Consider the following 16,635-nt stretch of genomic DNA (forward strand, 5'->3'; position numbering starts at 1 on the left):
ATAAGCTGTGTTGGTTGAACCTGGTGTTACGTCTGTCAACTATAAGTGTTGTCAGCAGGGGGGCTCGAAACCTTTTGAGGCACACAGTGCGGGCTTCCCCGGCCTCGCCAGGCCAGGTATCATGTTGGTACCTCCCACTCCCGCGAGATCGGCAGTGGTCTGAAATGAAGAGGTGCGCGTGATTTAGGTGGTAGTAATATCACTGCAGGGCTACGGTGTGTAGGAACCCATGGGGTCCTCACGCCTTGCATGTCCAGCTGCAGAACAACTCCTCAGCATGTTCTGGAGGGGTGTTCAGTGGGGGGGTTTCTGTCACCTGGATTGATGTCAGCTTCCCCCGTATCAAACTGGCCCTTTCTGTCGGGGTCCCCCCTTGGGTGCGATTGCCTCGTGGGTAGTGTCGGGTTCCGACCCAACTCCACGGAACGCTCTGCTCGCAAGGGTCCAGGGTTGGCTACGCACAGCGGGTGGGACTGGGCCGACTATCTACAGTTCCTGGCGGACATGCGCCAAGTGGCGGCGGGTGCGTTGGGAGTGTCATCACATATGACTACGGCAGTACCATATGTCGAGGTGGATGGAAAGAACGCTGAGGCGGGGACTTGTGTTTACACAACCCCACCCGTTTTCGAGTTTGGTACAGATCCTATTGTCAGGGTCACCAGCAGTGACAGCTCTGGTCAACGAGATCCAATCTCTGTGGACGAAGCAATCCATCGTCGTGGCGTTCTCCTCCCGGTGTTCTCTGGTGCCTGAGAAATCGGGGGGGGGGGGGGGTGTCAGTCCCATGCTGGACCGGTCCCATGGGAAGGTTCAGCATTTTTTGTATCGTCTCCTACCTGTTGAACACTGTCAGGTGGGGGTCTGGTTCTCCTCCATAGACCTGTAGGATGCGTATTTGCATCTCCGATCTTCCATCCTAGGGCTTACCTACGCTTCCTTTGCAGGGTTAGCGTATGAGTACCAGAGGCTGCCGTTCGGTTTTCTCTGGCTCCCCGCATCTTCACCAAGTGCGTGGAGGCCGCACTGGGGCCTCTGCGTCGTCAGGGGTTACGAAGTGTATTCTGCCCTGACGACGTTCTGGTCCTTCGCGGTCAAGGTGGATCATCGGGTCTCGTACCAGGCAGGTCCCTACCAGCCTGGGGTTTGCTGTAGACTGGAAGTAGAGTACTCCTCTTCCCAGTCAACGGTTGGAGTGCTATGGGCATCCCTCTCAGGGCGTGTTGTCGACACGCTCTGGAGGTTCCGTCCTAGGACGGTTACGGCGCTGTCTCACGTCACGTTTTTCACCGACGCCTCCCTCGCTGGTGACGCGTCGGGCCAACGCAGTAGGGGGCAGCTGGCAAACCATGCTGCCCGGTCTGCGCTACATTCAATGTGTTGGTATTGAAAGCGGTCCTTCTGGTCCTCAAACGGTGTTGATCAGGACGGACAATACGACGTCAGTGTCGTATATCGACAGACAGGGAGGAGTACGCTCCCCCCGTCTGCACCAGGCGGCGGGCGGCTGGCTATGGGCGTACTCCATCTGCGCGGCCTGAGGGCTCCCCACATCCCCAGCAGGGTGAATGTGGGTACAGGTGTACTGTCGCGGGGCGGTCCTCATCCTGACAGGTGGGGATTACGTCCGGACATAGCCAGGCAGGTCTGGGACCGATGCCGTGCCGCCTGGGATTCTTTCCCCATACATCTGTTAGGTCAGTTGTTGGGACGGGTACGCCACTGTCGCGATTACGCGGGCAGATGGCGTATGTTTCAAGAGTGGTGTAAGGCGGGGGCAGGGACCGGTGTCCTGCCCCCTGGATACTGTCCTTGTTACCTCCAGTCTCTCCTTGATAGACTGTCGGCTTCGACGGTGAGGGTATATGCAGCAGCTATATCCTCTTATCATGAGGGATTTGAGGGTGATGTTTTGTTCAGCCACCCTCTTGTGAAGCGTTTCCTGCTTGGTGCCCGACGCGTTAAGCCGGTAAAACGCTCTTTGGCTCCAAGTTGGGATCTTCAATTGGTCCTCGTCGGTTGTCCTTGGCCCCGTTTGAGCCTCTTGAGCAAGCGCCGTTGGAACAGCTGTCGTTCAAGACCGCATTCTTGCTGGCCGTCACCTCCGCTGAACGCGTGGGTGTGCTTTGTGCTCTCTCTGTACGACCAGAGTGCCTGTCTTTCGTTCCGATTGCGGTGCCACTCTGCGGCCTAATCCTGCCTTCGTGCCTAAAAATATCCGGAGTTCTTCCGCTCCAGGGATATTGTGGTTCAGGCGTTTCATCCGCCTCCTCACGCTAGTGAGTTAGATGCGGGCCTTCACCTGTCATGTCCGGTCCGTGCTTGGGAATTTACCTCAGCCGTACTCAGGACCTCAGGGTCACCGATCGGGCCTATTCTGATGTTTCCTCGTCTGGTGGCAGCAAGTCGAGGAGCAGCGTGCAAGGTTGGCTATCGAGCCGGCTTGTACACAGGTGAGCTCTGTGTCAACAGGCATTGATGTTGGTGTTAGTAATGCTGGTTTGTTTTGTTACACAACCGTGTTGTGTGTCGGCGCCAGGGGCGGGATGGTTTGGTGACCGTTTCACTGCAGTGGACGGGTTCCGAGCGGTCCTGGAAGCGTCCTGCTAAACAACTAAGCTACATGTTAATGCTAATGCTAAATGCTAACACTACTGCTACGCTGTTCTAATGTCTCTGCCGTGGGATGTGGCCGCTTTTCCCTCCTCTTGCCCGGTTCATCAATGAAGGTCAGTCGGTAGCTAATGTGGGGGTTTTGCTGAGTCCTATTTTACCCTTTTTACGGGTAAATGGGTTGACAACAGGGTAGGCCGTGGCTAGGTAGCCTAGCCAGGTAGCGTTAATCCTGTGCCCCGGCGGGGTTTTGAATGGTGTTTCCACCTGGAAGCCGATGCTTGAGGCTCGGCGGGTGGCAGTAGAGCTATACTACTGCAGGATGGGACTTAGCGGCGGCCCGTGTTGTGGCTCAGCTGACTGTTTTCTGTCCATAGTAGCGTTGAACGCTATGCTATAGTAGTGTAGTGGGCTACCGTTTGTTATGTGTCTCTGCTACGAGAATGTCTGTCTATGCTACAGCTTTCTCTCCTCTCATCCATTCATGCTGACGGTCAATCGGTGTCTATTGGGGGAGTAGTGCGGGGGGGGCTTTGTTTACCTTTTTTGGTAAATGGGCTAAGGCCTAGGGCTGGTGTGCTGTTGTGAATATTATGAATGAATGCGGGACTGGTTCTCTCTGGTCCGCCTCCCCTTAACGTTGTGTATATGGGCTTGCTCATTCTACAGTATTTTGTGGTGTTAGTTATTTTATTCATTTAACCCCTTCATGGTGCACACCACAGTGGAGGTTGCTGTTTGCAACCACCAATGGTGCTCCGTGTTAACATCAGTCCTTTGCCTATTGACATATTGAAACAGTGCCCCGCCCGGCCGACGCCATGGGTGGGTCGGCCTGGTGAGTGGCTGGTGGGCTGCTAAAGCCTGTACCGCCACGGTATGGAATTGGCAGCGATTAGAACTGTGTTCGAATTGCTGTTTTTTTCTATCAAAAAAAATTTGTCTGGTGGCGGGGCCTTGAGGGCCAGCCGACGTCGACACATCGCGCGAGGTTGTTGACGTTATTAGCTTTGACCTAGCCGCAAGCTATAACCGCTCAGGGTTCCCCTCTCCGCAGGGGATTTTGGTCTTCTGCTGGAGCGCAGGCGGTATTGTCCTAGGCCCCACACCGCCTCACACCGCGCAGCCAGAAGAAGAGAGAGCACGGCCTCGTCAGCGGCGATGACGAGGCCCTCGACAGGCAGCCATGTTTTCCCCCGCCAGAGGTATCCTGGGCGTTGAATCGACAGGTGTCCACAAGGCCGACAGCCTTTGGCGGCCGAGGGATCGGCCATGTTGGATGGGCTCAGCTTGAACAACAAGCCGTCGCCGTCCTGCCGCAAGCAGCCCGCTCTCCGATCACTCCCTCCCCCAACACCAGCGGAAAAAAGGGGCTCTGATTGTTTCCTTTGGCTGCGGGCCGCGTGCCTTCGTTGAAGCGCGGGCGGCCCCACTTTTCACTTCTCATGGGGACAGGGGCTGACACCCAGTTGATGGCTGCAGAACAACTCCTCAGCATGTTCTGGAGGGGTGTTCAGTGGGGGGGTTTCTGTCACCTGGATTGATGTCAGCTTCCCCCGTATCAAACTGGCCCTTTCTGTCGGGGTCCCCCCTTGGGTGCGATTGCCTCGTGGGTAGTGTCGGGTTCCGACCCAACTCCACGGAACGCTCTGCTCGCAAGGGTCCAGGGTTGGCTACGCACAGCGGGTGGGACCGGGCCGACTATCTACAGTTCCTGGCGGACATGCGCCAAGTGGCGGCGGGTGCGTTGGGAGTGTCATCACATATGACTACGGCAGTACCATATGTCGAGGTGGATGGAAAGAACGCTGAGGCGGGGACTTGTGTTTACACAACCCCACCCGTTTTTGAGTTTGGTACAGACCCTATTGTCAGGGTCACCAGCAGTGACAGCTCTGGTCAACGAGATCCAATCTCTGTGGACGAAGCAAGCCATCGTCGTGGCGTTCTCCTCCCGGTGTTCTCTGGTGCCTGAGAAATCGGGAGGGGGGGGGTGTCAGTCCCATGCTGGACCGGTCCCATGGGAAGGTTCAGCATTTTTTGTATCGTCTCCTACCTGTTGAACACTGTCAGGTGGGGGTCTGGTTCTCCTCCATAGACCTGTAGGATGCGTATTTGCATCTCCGATCTTCCATCCTAGGGCTTACCTACGCTTCCTTTGCAGGGTTAGCGTATGAGTACCAGAGGCTGCCGTTCGGTTTTCTCTGGCTCCCCGCATCTTCACCAAGTGCGTGGAGGCCGCACTGGGGCCTCTGCGTCGTCAGGGGTTACGAAGTGTATTCTGCCCTGACGACGTTCTGGTCCTTCGCGGTCAAGGTGGATCGTCGGGTCTCGTACCAGGCAGGTCCCTACCAGCCTGGGGTTTGCTGTAGACTGGAAGTAGAGTACTCCTCTTCCCAGTCAACGGTTGGAGTGCTATGGGCATCCCTCTCAGGGCGTGTTGTCGACACGCTCGGGAGGTTCCGTCCTAGGACGGTTACGGCGCTGTCTCACGTCACGTTTTTCACCGACGCCTCCCTCGCTGGTGACGCGTCGGGCCAACGCAGTAGGGGGCAGCTGGCAAACCATGGTGCCCGGTCTGCGCTACATTCAATGTGTTGGTATTGAAAGCGGTCCTTCTGGTCCTCAAACGGTGTTGATCAGGACGGACAATACGACGTCAGTGTCGTATATCGACAGACAGGGAGGAGTACGCTCCCCCCGTCTGCACCAGGCGGCGGGCGGCTGGCTATGGGCGTACTCCATCTGCGCGGCCTGAGGGCTCCCCACATCCCCAGCAGGGTGAATGTGGGTACAGGTGTACTGTCGCGGGGCGGTCCTCATCCTGACAGGTGGGGATTACGTCCGGACATAGCCAGGCAGGTCTGGGACCGATGCCGTGCCGCCTGGGATTCTTTCCCCATACATCCGTTAGGTCAGTTGTTGGGACGGGTACGCCACTGTCACGATTACGCGGGCAGATGGCGTATGTTTCAAGAGTGGTGTAAGGCGGGGGCAGGGACCGGTGTCCTGCCCCCTGGATACTGTCCTTGTTACCTCCAGTCTCTCCTTGATAGACTGTCGGCTTCGACGGTGAGGGTATATGCAGCAGCTATATCCTCTTACCATGAGGGATTTGAGGGTGATGTTTTGTTCAGCCACCCTCTTGTGAAGCGTTTCCTGCTTGGCGCCCGACGCGTTAAGCCGGTAAAACGCTCTTTGGCTCCAAGTTGGGATCTTCAATTGGTCCTCGTCGGTTGTCCTTGGCCCCGTTTGAGCCTCTTGAGCAAGCGCCGTTGGAACAGCTGTCGTTCAAGACCGCATTCTTGCTGGCCGTCACCTCCGCTGAACGCGTGGGTGTGCTTTGTGCTCTCTCTGTACGACCAGAGTGCCTGTCTTTCGTTCCGATTGCGGTGCCACTCTGCGGCCTAATCCTGCCTTCGTGCCTAAAAATATCCGGAGTTCTTCCGCTCCAGGGATATTGTGGTTCAGGCGTTTCATCCGCCTCCTCACGCTAGTGAGTTAGATGCGGGCCTTCACCTGTCATGTCCGGTCCGTGCTTGGGAATTTACCTCAGCCGTACTCAGGACCACCGATCAGCTTTTTGTCTGTCACGGTGGTTCTCATGCCGGTAAGGCACTATCGAAACAGCACCTGTCCCATTGGTTGTGCGAGGGCATTGCCCTCTGCTACACGTTGGCCGGGCTGGATCCCCCTGGGGCCGTCAGGGCGCACTCCACTCGTGGGGTGGCAGCCTCTGCCGCTCTGCTGGGTGGGGCCTCGGTGGAGGACATCTGTGCTGCAGCTTCATGGTCCTCCTCGAGCCCCTTTGTAAGGTTTGCCTCATGGACATGACCGGGGGTTCTGTCTCCCAGGCGGTTCTGGGGTCTGTGGCCTTTCCTGCTTCCCGTCCTGTGGTAGGGTAGCAGGAGTGTGTGGGTATGGGCCACAGTGCGTTAGGTCACACGTGGTTCCGCCTGTGCTGTGTGTTCAAGGGGTTCTAGTTCCCTCTTGCTCGCACTCGGGTGGAGTTGACTGCGCCCCCCCTTCATTAGAAAGGATGGGGTGACGGGACTCCCCAACCCCTTGATGTGGGCTTACGGGTCCTCAGGGGGTACATTTGTCGGGCCTCGCGTCCGCTCTACCCCATATCTCGATAGGCTTAAGAGCGGGACGCGATGGCCAAGTACGATAATATAACGAAAGGTTATGTATATAACCTAGTTATATGAGTACTGGCTAAGCGTCCCGCTCTTAACGGCCTTGAGTTCCCTTTTGAGGAATCTTTTCCTGGAAACGGGTTTTTTGGCGAGGAAGAGTGTTTGGTGACCATGCCTAGTGGCTTATAGGCTACGCCTCCATAGGGGCGGGACCCGGCAGGTGATGGGCGTATTTGTTTTTCGTTAGTGGAGTACAGTAGGTACATGAGATGAGGTATATCTCGATAGGCTTAAGAGCGGTACGCTTAGCCAGTAATCATATAACTAGGTTATATACATAACCTTTCGGTTTAGAATGCCCACTTTTTTATATAGCGCTTTTATCCAAAGCGCTTTACAATTTGTTTCTCACATTTTACCCATTCAATCACACATTCACACACCGACGGCGGAGGCAACCATGCAAGGTGCCAACCTGCTCATCGGGAGCAATTAGGGGTTAAGTGTCTTGCCCGGGAGGAGCGGGAACCTCCGGATTGCCAGACGACTGCTCTACCTCCATTTTGTCCTCAATGATGAATGAAACAGAGGTTGATATGTGCAAAACAATGGTTGCCATATGTATTGATATACGAGAAATACACCCAACAAAATGTAATACTGTGGTGTTTTATTACTGGATCTTGTAAAAGAGTCACATTGGAACAGCAATATCATGTTTTACCTTCTCTAGAACTGTAATAAGTCATTTTCTTTTTAAAGTGGTTACCAATGGTTACTTACAAGCAGCCATGTTGGAAGAAAGAACTACGCAAACATTGTGTGAAAGGCCACTATTGTGCACAATGATATGATCCCAATACAATACACTGTAGTATTGAATTATTGTCCAGTCCCACCCCCACACACACACCCAGCTGAAGAGGAGCAGCAGATGGTTCAGGGTTAGTAGCCTCCCTTCACCAATCCAAACCTGCCATTTTACCCCAGCACCACCCCACCCCCTAGCCAAGCTTTCATAAATCCACAAATCCACCTCTCCCCCCTTGATTCTACCCACTGATTCTATCCCCCAGCATCCGCCCATCCCAACCCCCCACCCCGCCTCATATCAGACCCCCCAGGGAGACCCAATCCCAGCATCCCAAACCAGGTTAGACGCACATGTCACTTCTCATTACCAACACACTGTTCACATCAGCTGGGACCATGGGCATTGTGTGTCTCTCTCTCTCTCTACACACAGCCACTGTCTTTACACAAATGCACAGACAGACAGACAGACAGACAGACAGACAGACACACACAGGAAGACACACACACACACACACACACACACACACACACACACACACACACACACACACACACACACACACACACACACACACACACACACACACACACACACACACACACACACACACACACACACACACACACACACACACACACACACACACACACACACACACACACACACACACACACACACACACACACACACACACACACACACACACACACACACACACACACACACACACACACACACGTCTTGCATGCACCATGGGTGTCTGCCTAAATCAATTTCACCTGGCTGATTGCCTATCCAGGCTATCCCTTTCCATTTGGTACCAGCAATACATTAGAATATTTCTAACACTGCTGTCTATGTAGTCGACCTACCACTAGAGCTAGCCAAAACAAAGCACCTAGCTTTAAGCCTAGCTAGCACCTAGTGCCAGTAGCCATCAGGCTCCAAAACTGTGGGCAAGGACTGACTTGGCTAACGGCCGGAGAACTGTTCGAACTGTTCGAACTAGGGATGCACCGATATGAAAATTGGCCGCCGATACCGATACCGATTGTTCAACTAACACTATCGGCCGATACCGATATTTGTATATTTGTATATAAGTATTTGTAATTTTTTTTATTTTTTTTTATTTTTTTTTAATGAAACTACTGTATATTTGTATGTGTATGTTTGTATTTGTAGGCCTCTTTACTTACTTAAAAAAAGGAAACATCAAGAAATATGTTTATGGTATCACTATCTCTCTCCCAGTATCGTCTTGCGGCCTGCAGAGGGATACTATTTTCTCAACCAGAGCTTTCAACCAATGCAATGGAACCATTCTGGCGGCCTGCAGCGGGATACCATTCTCTCAACCAGAGCTTTCAACCAATGCAATGGAACCATTTTGATTGACAGTCGATTCGGCCAATTACGCCACACCGCTAGCACCCACCTCCTGCTGTCCTTAGCACCAATCGGCAAGCGTTTATTCATTTTCTACTTTCGGGAATGCCGCCATTGTTCTGTTTGCGAGAGCAGAACACACTTAACGTAGCTACGTTAGCTGCCCGGCCCGCCGACCAGCGCTCCACAGCATGACCAAATGAGACATAATGATTTTACTGCAACAAATGTTATAATAAAACAAAGCCTTTCTATACATTTGTCTGGTTGAAAACTTTATTAACAGATTGCAGAATGTGTAGTTGGGTACGGAATGAGCAACGGAATGGAACCGAGCTATGAACGGACTAACGGAGTAATGCCTTGTTTACTGCTATCTTCGGGTAAATAATATGCTTGTTATTGAACGTGTAACACTAACTATATAACGTTAATGCCACAAAACAAATGTTTGTGTCATTTTAACAGCAGATACTTTCTTAAATGCCATCTTCCAGAGAGAGGGTGTTGACGGGGAGTTGTGTTATTAATAGCATTGAACAGCTAACCGAAAGCTAGCGTTAACTATTGTTAAAGGTTTAGCCATAACGTTACCTTGGCTAAAGTTGGGGCTATTCATAATGCAGCAATAATGGCTGCAGACCTGCAAGCAAAGTACAGCAAGTTGGCAAAGGAGTATTCCAACGCAAATCACATTTTCACCAGTAACGTTAGTCTTGCATCTCCCGGTAGCTAATGAACGGACTCGGAGTAATGCCTTGCTGCTATGGGTAATAATAATATGCTGATGTTATTGTCCGTGTAACACTAACTATATAACGTTAATGCCACAAAACGAATGCCTTGTTAATCATAAGTAGTTACTTTGATGCAGTAGCTTGTGTGTGTGTGTGGGGGACGGCGGGCGTTGTGCAGGTAGGTCGCAAGTGAATTTTTTTTTTTTGCCTTTTGACGCTACACAAATTGATGGGTATTTATCGCGACTGCTATCGGCACATTTGAGCTTATCGGCCGATAGCAGTCAACAAGGCACTTATCGGCCGATACCCGACCGATATATCGGTGCACCCCTAGTTCGAACTGTAAGACTCTTAAATACTGAATCCTGCATGGACTCTGGCGCACCTTGCACAAGGACTCACACATCACTCATTCATTTATAATATCCTTAGATCTTATTTGTATATGCACATTTATATTTATTGATAATCTGCTTAATTTGTTTATTTATACCAGGGTAGACTAAGATTCAGTATGGAGTATTGCACAGAGTACCGAATCTCAGTAGACTAAGGCTATGTGTCCACTCAAAGCCTTTTTTTCTAGGCGGACCGCTTTGAAAAAAGAAGAAAAAAAAACGTCTAGCGTTTTTCTGGGTCTCCCCAGAGCTTGCGCCAGCCGCGGCTCCGCCCCTTCCTCGATGAGTTACATTGATGAGCGCGCTCCTTTCCAAAAAAGTTTAACTAGTTTCAACTTTATGAGCTGGGAGCGCTCCGCCAAAAACGCTGACGTCGAGAGCTCATAAAACGCGCGGCTCTGGGAAGAGGAGCGTGCCTGACTCTTCACCAGCATAGAAATGAATGACAGAAAGGAGCGGACAACTCATAAAACGTTGGCTATGGACACAAGCCCTTAAGTTAGCTATATACATTACAGTGCATGGGGTTGACTTAGGATATAATCGATATATTATAACAGGGGGGGGCTGTACATACGTGCATTGTATTATTAACGATAGAGTATACATATGTCTCACCTGTCCAGCAGATCAGACCCTTATATTTATTTGTATTTAATATTCTATATTGTTCTTTATTATCTACCACACCTTTTATTCTTATATATTTATTCATACATTTTTTTTTAATTATATATATTACCCTGCCTGTAACCACCCCCCTTCTCTGTGCCGCTATGACCCCTGAATTACCCCAAGGGGATTAATAAAGATAGATCTTATCTTATGTTATCTAGGGCAGGCTACGTTACCACAGAGACATTCTCTCAAAGAAAGCTCACTTGCAAACAAACTTGGTTCAATTGTGTTTCTTTAAAGTGTTGATACGAGTAGTGCTGAATGCTGACCCTCCCCTATGCAAATGCATGGGAGGGCTCACATACTGTAGTTGTGAATGGAAGGTGTGAAGTGGACCATCACCAAACACAATGGTCATTATGTTTATTCTCACAGATTGGCAACAATACCACCGGCAAACATGCTCGCTCACCCAATCACTCACTGGAAGCCACTCTGCCCCTAGTGGTGGCTCACAGGCATGGCACTTTGTGCAAGACCAGTTCAATCTATGCGAGAATGCTTCACATCTATGACACTGTGGGCTAGATCCACAAAGAATGGATTGCACGGTGCTAATTGCACCCTTACTTACAATTCATTATGAATTGAAAATGGGGGACCCTGATGTAAACAAGACGAAAGACTTTCTCTGGTCTGCATCCCCTTAACACGCTTATATCCATCAATGTATGATCACTGCCACCAGTCTAAGCCTATGGAGATGTTTACCTTCTTTGCAGGGCTATAACTTTTTAAATTGTATTGCTAAATTGACATTACTATGGCCCATTCAACATCGATTATCTATCATTCAGGATGTAGGAACGTTTTACTTTTTCATTCATAGATTCATACGAAAATACCGTCTAGAATATAAATATGTTTTTATCGTTTTCTGCAGTAATTCCTAGAACGCTAGTTATAGGCATAAACGCATATATAGATTATCAACTGCCGTTTGTTTGCGATACACGCTATATTAAAAATGTCAACTGTACATGATCCTAAACGTTATGACTTATCATGCGTGGATGAACGGGGGGGGGGTCGTTTATAATTCAGTGATCGTCAGTAAATGCTTTATGTAGTATGGGTGATATATTGATCAGAGCAGTTTGCATGAATAATAATAAACGCGCTGACAATGACGTCAGCGTCCTCTTACCGTTCGCCAATGAGACTGGAGGAAAAAGATCCCACTTATTTGACGGCGATCTCCTAGATCCATTTCCGGTTTGTATAATCATAATAAACGCCCAAATCATATAGATTATTGCGTTATGGCAGCGATCGCTACACACGGACGTGTGTCTAGAGTCCCGCAACAATATGTGAGTGCCGGACGCATTTCCCCGGTGCACCGAGATCGACTCGATCCATTTCCGGTTGTAACTCGCCGATCATCCACCAGGCGGCAGTATTGAAGCGTTGCAGAGTTGTGCAGGCTCCCACTGTATCAGACCAGGCTCAGTGAGGGCATTCTGAATACCATGGCGAAAAAATTTAATATGATCTCAATAACGTCGTACGCCGTGGAATGGCAGAATTAGCATGAACTTGAATCACGTTGTATGACGTTTTTGGCGCAGGATGTGTTAACAATTGTAAACAAACCATTCTGCAATCTGTTAACATTTTCATTCAATCAATCACCTGTGTGTCCTTGTTCCACCACTTCCTCCTTTTTCCTCATATTCCTACTTTATTTTTACTTTACTTTAATTGTACTATATCTAATCTATTGAGCTATATTTAATTTAGTTTATATCCCACATAATTTTATTCAACCTCATACAGTCGTACAGCCCTGGCCTACATTTAATTTCATAAATATATATTATTCTATTGTGCTTAACTTAGCTCATATTTCATTTGACTTTACTCCACCACTTTATTGTATTATCCGTCTGTCCGCTAATGTCGCACCAGTGACGTCCAAAGCAAATTCCTTGTATGTGAAAAGTATACTTGTATGTGGAAAGTATACTTGTATGTGGAAAAGTATACTTGTATGTGGAAAAGTATACTTGTATGTGAAAAGTATACTTGTATGTGGAAAGTATACTTGTATGTGGAAAAGTATACTTGTATGTGGAAAAGTATACTTGTATGTGAAAAGTATACTTGTATGTGAAAAGTATACTTGTATGTGGAAAAGTATACTTGTATGTGAAAAGTATACTTGTATGTGGAAAAGTATACTTGTATGTGAAAAGTATATACTTGTATGTGAAAAGTATACTTGTATGTGGAAAAGTATACTTGTATGTGAAAAGTATACTTGTATGTGGAAAAGTATACTTGTATGTGAAAAGTATACTTGTATGTGAAAAGTATACTTGTATGTGAAAAGTATACTTGTATGTGAAAAGTATACTTGTATGTGGAAAAGTATACTTGGATGTGAAAAGTATACTTGTATGTGGAAAAGTATACTTGTATGTGAAAAGTATACTTGTATGTGAAAAGTATACTTGTATGTGGAAAAGTATACTTGGATGTGAAAAGTATACTTGTATGTGGAAAAGTATACTTGTATGTGAAAAGTATACTTGTATGTGGAAAAGTATACTTGTATGTGAAAAGTATACTTGTATGTGGAAAAGTATACTTGTATGTGAAAAGTATACTTGTATGTGGAAAAGTATACTTGTATGTGAAAAGTATACTTGTATGTGAAAAGTATACTTGTATGTGAAAAGTATACTTGTATGTGGAAAAGTATACTTGTATGTGAAAAGTATACTTGTATGTGGAAAAGTATACTTGTATGTGAAAAGTATACTTGTATGTGAAAAGTATACTTGTATGTGGAAAAGTATACTTGTATGTGAAAAGTATACTTGTATGTGAAAAGTATACTTGTATGTGAAAAGTATACTTGTATGTGAAAAGTATACTTGTATGTGAAAAGTATACTTGTATGTGGAAAAGTATACTTGTATGTGAAAAGTATACTTGTATGTGGAAAAGTATACTTGTATGTGAAAAGTATACTTGTATGTGGAAAAGTATACTTGTGTGTGGAAAAGTATACTTGTATGTGAAAAGAAAAGTATACTTGTATGTGGAAAAGTATACTTGTATGTGAAAAGTATACTTGTATGTGAAAAGAAAAGTATACTTGTATGTGGAAAAGTATACTTGTATGTGAAAAGAAAAGTATACTTGTATGTGAAAAGTATACTTGTATGTGAAAAGTATACTTGTATGTGAAAAGTATACTTGTATGTGAAAACTACACATCGATCCCTCAGGATGTGCAGCGATGTCTGTGGGTGTCGCCCCGTTGCCCTCAGCACTGTTCGCTTCCATCCGATGAGACGGAGCTATAAAGTATAAAGTATAAAGTATAAAGTATAAAGCTAGCTAAACAGGCTCGCTGAACCAGCTGGCTTGGAATGATAATAATAATAATACTGGTGATCCGTGCGCCGTGTACCTCTGATGACCTCTCCCCCCGTGTGGGCCTGGCTCTGCAGGAAGGCCAGCAGGACGGAGGGCTGGTAGGTACAGTCCACACAGGCCTGGACCGACTGCTGCAGCACCGTGTTGACCGGCGCCGGGCCGAAGTGGTCCGGGAGCTGCTGCACCAGCTTACGGTCCAGGTGCGCCCCAAAGTCACCATGCTTGTTCACATACACACACACTGGAACCACATAGAGGGGGGGGGGGGGGGGGGGGTAAAGTGCAACAGCAATGTACAGGTGATTAAACTGGGTACAAGATATACAAATTAGTGAGTGTAGATATACTATTAAAGAGTGTAGTGCTAATCAGATCAGTACAGAGGTGTAGTGTAATATGTACAGTATGGTAGTACAGTCATACTGCCCAGCAGTGTAACTAGTAAGAGTAGGATATGTACAGATATAGATATAGTATCTACTACAGATATGTAAAAGGACTATGTGCAGGTAAATACAGACAGGTGTGGATAGATATATATATGCGGTGAGAATAAATAAATAAGACATGAGAGTGGATTGAGATGTGTTTGTTTTACCTGTGCAGACGACACTGGGGCTGCTGGTGTGGTTGTCGTCCGCCGAGGCCTGGCTGGAGCTCAGTCTGGTCTCCGGGGGCGGTGTTGACACCGACAGCGGCCCTAAGGACTGCGCCACCCGGGGCTTCCTCTGGGACACAGAACAAGCACGCGCCGTTTCATTAACCCTTTCATGTCTTCAAAGGCTTATGGCTGATGATGATATATTATAGTTGCTGCTTGGCTTTCATCTTTGGGCAGTGATACACTGAGAAAGGCTTTTGGCCGACGATGCCCCACTGGAACAAAGAGATCAATTACCTATCCCTGACCAGGACGGCTCAGTGACGACACAAAAATGCTTTGAAAAATGGCTTCGCTTTTACCACTAGAAGACAAATAGCGCCGTCCGAACAACGTGGTTGTCTCCCAGTGCTTACTGCTTAATGTCCCCCAGTCTCCCAGTGCTTAATGTCTCCCAGTGCTTAGTGCTTAACTCATTCCCCGCCAACAAGGATTACCGTATACTCGTTATTGGGCACCATCGCTTGAACGCCAACAACAAGTATACTCGTTATTTGATCGTTATTTCTTTTATTCAATATTTCTATTCATTACAGGCACACAGACTCAGGGTTAACATGGGGAATCATCCTGAGAATGCCAAATTGCAATAACGGCCGCATCCTCCCAGGTGGCAGTATCGAGCACCCTTTGAAACCTTATATCTTGGCCTGTGCAACGGTCAAATGTCTCCGGGCGCACTTTTCTGGGTCGAGCGAGGCGAGCGGTTCTCCCTATTGCATTGAAGCGCGTCAAATACCCATGATCCATATGTTGTGGTGGGTTATGTCGTGGACCAGATGGAGATCAGATGGACCAGATGGCGATCAAACAAATGGAATATTATTTTTGGAATACTCCCGATCACAGGTAAGGGCTATCTGACATCAATTCTAGCTTGATCGTGCATTGTTTTTATACCGATCCAGCTGATCAGCGTTTTTAGTGTTCAATACGAATGCCGTTACTGGCAATCAAAGAATCAGAAACGACCCCCCCCCCCCCCATTTCATGCATTCATGATGAAACATAATACCTATTATATACATTTGATTTGGAAATAGTAGCGTGTCCACTGTCCAGGCAAGAAACGCCTAAGCTTATAGTAGAATTCACGTATAAGGCTATAACTCAGCCTTTCGGGAATTACCTGAGACCACTCTGAAACTATACAATATTCACCACGGTATAACACACGAACAAATGTATTCTTTTTCACATGTTGAACGATGGATAGTGACTGACAAATGAGCCATAGTATTGTCTCCATAGCTATAATATAGAATATAGATATAGCCCTGCAAACACCGCGACGCACAGTGAAAATCCCTATCTCTTACAGCGGTGGCCCATTGAGTACAAGGATGGCATACACCACTGGCCGTGAATGAGTTAATGTCTCCCAGTGCTTAATGTCTCCCAGTGCTTAATGCCTCCCAGTGCTTAATGCCTCCCAGTGCTTAATGCCTCCCAGTGCTTAATGCCTCCCAGTGCTTAATGTCTCCCAGTGCTTAATGTCTCCCAGTGCTTAATGCCTCCCAGTGCTTAATGTCTCCCAGTGCTTAATGTCTCCCAGTGCTTAATGCCTCCCAGTGCTTAATGTCTCCCAGTGCTTAATGCCTCCCAGTGCTTAATGTCTCCCAGTGCTTAATGCCTCCCAGTGCTTAATGCCTCCCAGTGCTTAACGTCTTCAGTGTGAATACTGGGGCTGCGTCCCGTCCCCATCTCATCACTCTAGCATTGTCCAAAGAAATACATTGATTACAGTAAAACCTCTTGATACCCAGATTAATTCTATTATATATTTAGTCTACTTTGTGTTTTTTTTTTT

At 48.0% G+C, this 16,635-nt stretch overlaps 1 protein-coding gene across 1 annotated transcript in view; it reads right to left on the reverse strand.

Moving 5' to 3' along the window:
* Positions 1 to 16,635, reverse strand: part of scml2 (Scm polycomb group protein like 2) — a 66,895-nt gene that overhangs the window by 9,363 nt on the left and 40,897 nt on the right. The window contains exons 5-6 of the mRNA XM_084337390.1: positions 14,763 to 14,892; positions 14,199 to 14,405 (exon numbers count right to left, since the gene is read on the reverse strand). Of these exons, the coding sequence (XP_084193516.1) occupies positions 14,199 to 14,405; positions 14,763 to 14,892 (337 nt within the window). The remainder of the gene's footprint in view (positions 1 to 14,198; positions 14,406 to 14,762; positions 14,893 to 16,635) is intronic.

Source organism: Notolepis coatsorum (genome assembly GCF_963971535.1).
Source record: "Notolepis coatsorum genome assembly, chromosome: 20".
NCBI lineage: Eukaryota > Metazoa > Chordata > Actinopteri > Aulopiformes > Paralepididae > Notolepis > Notolepis coatsorum.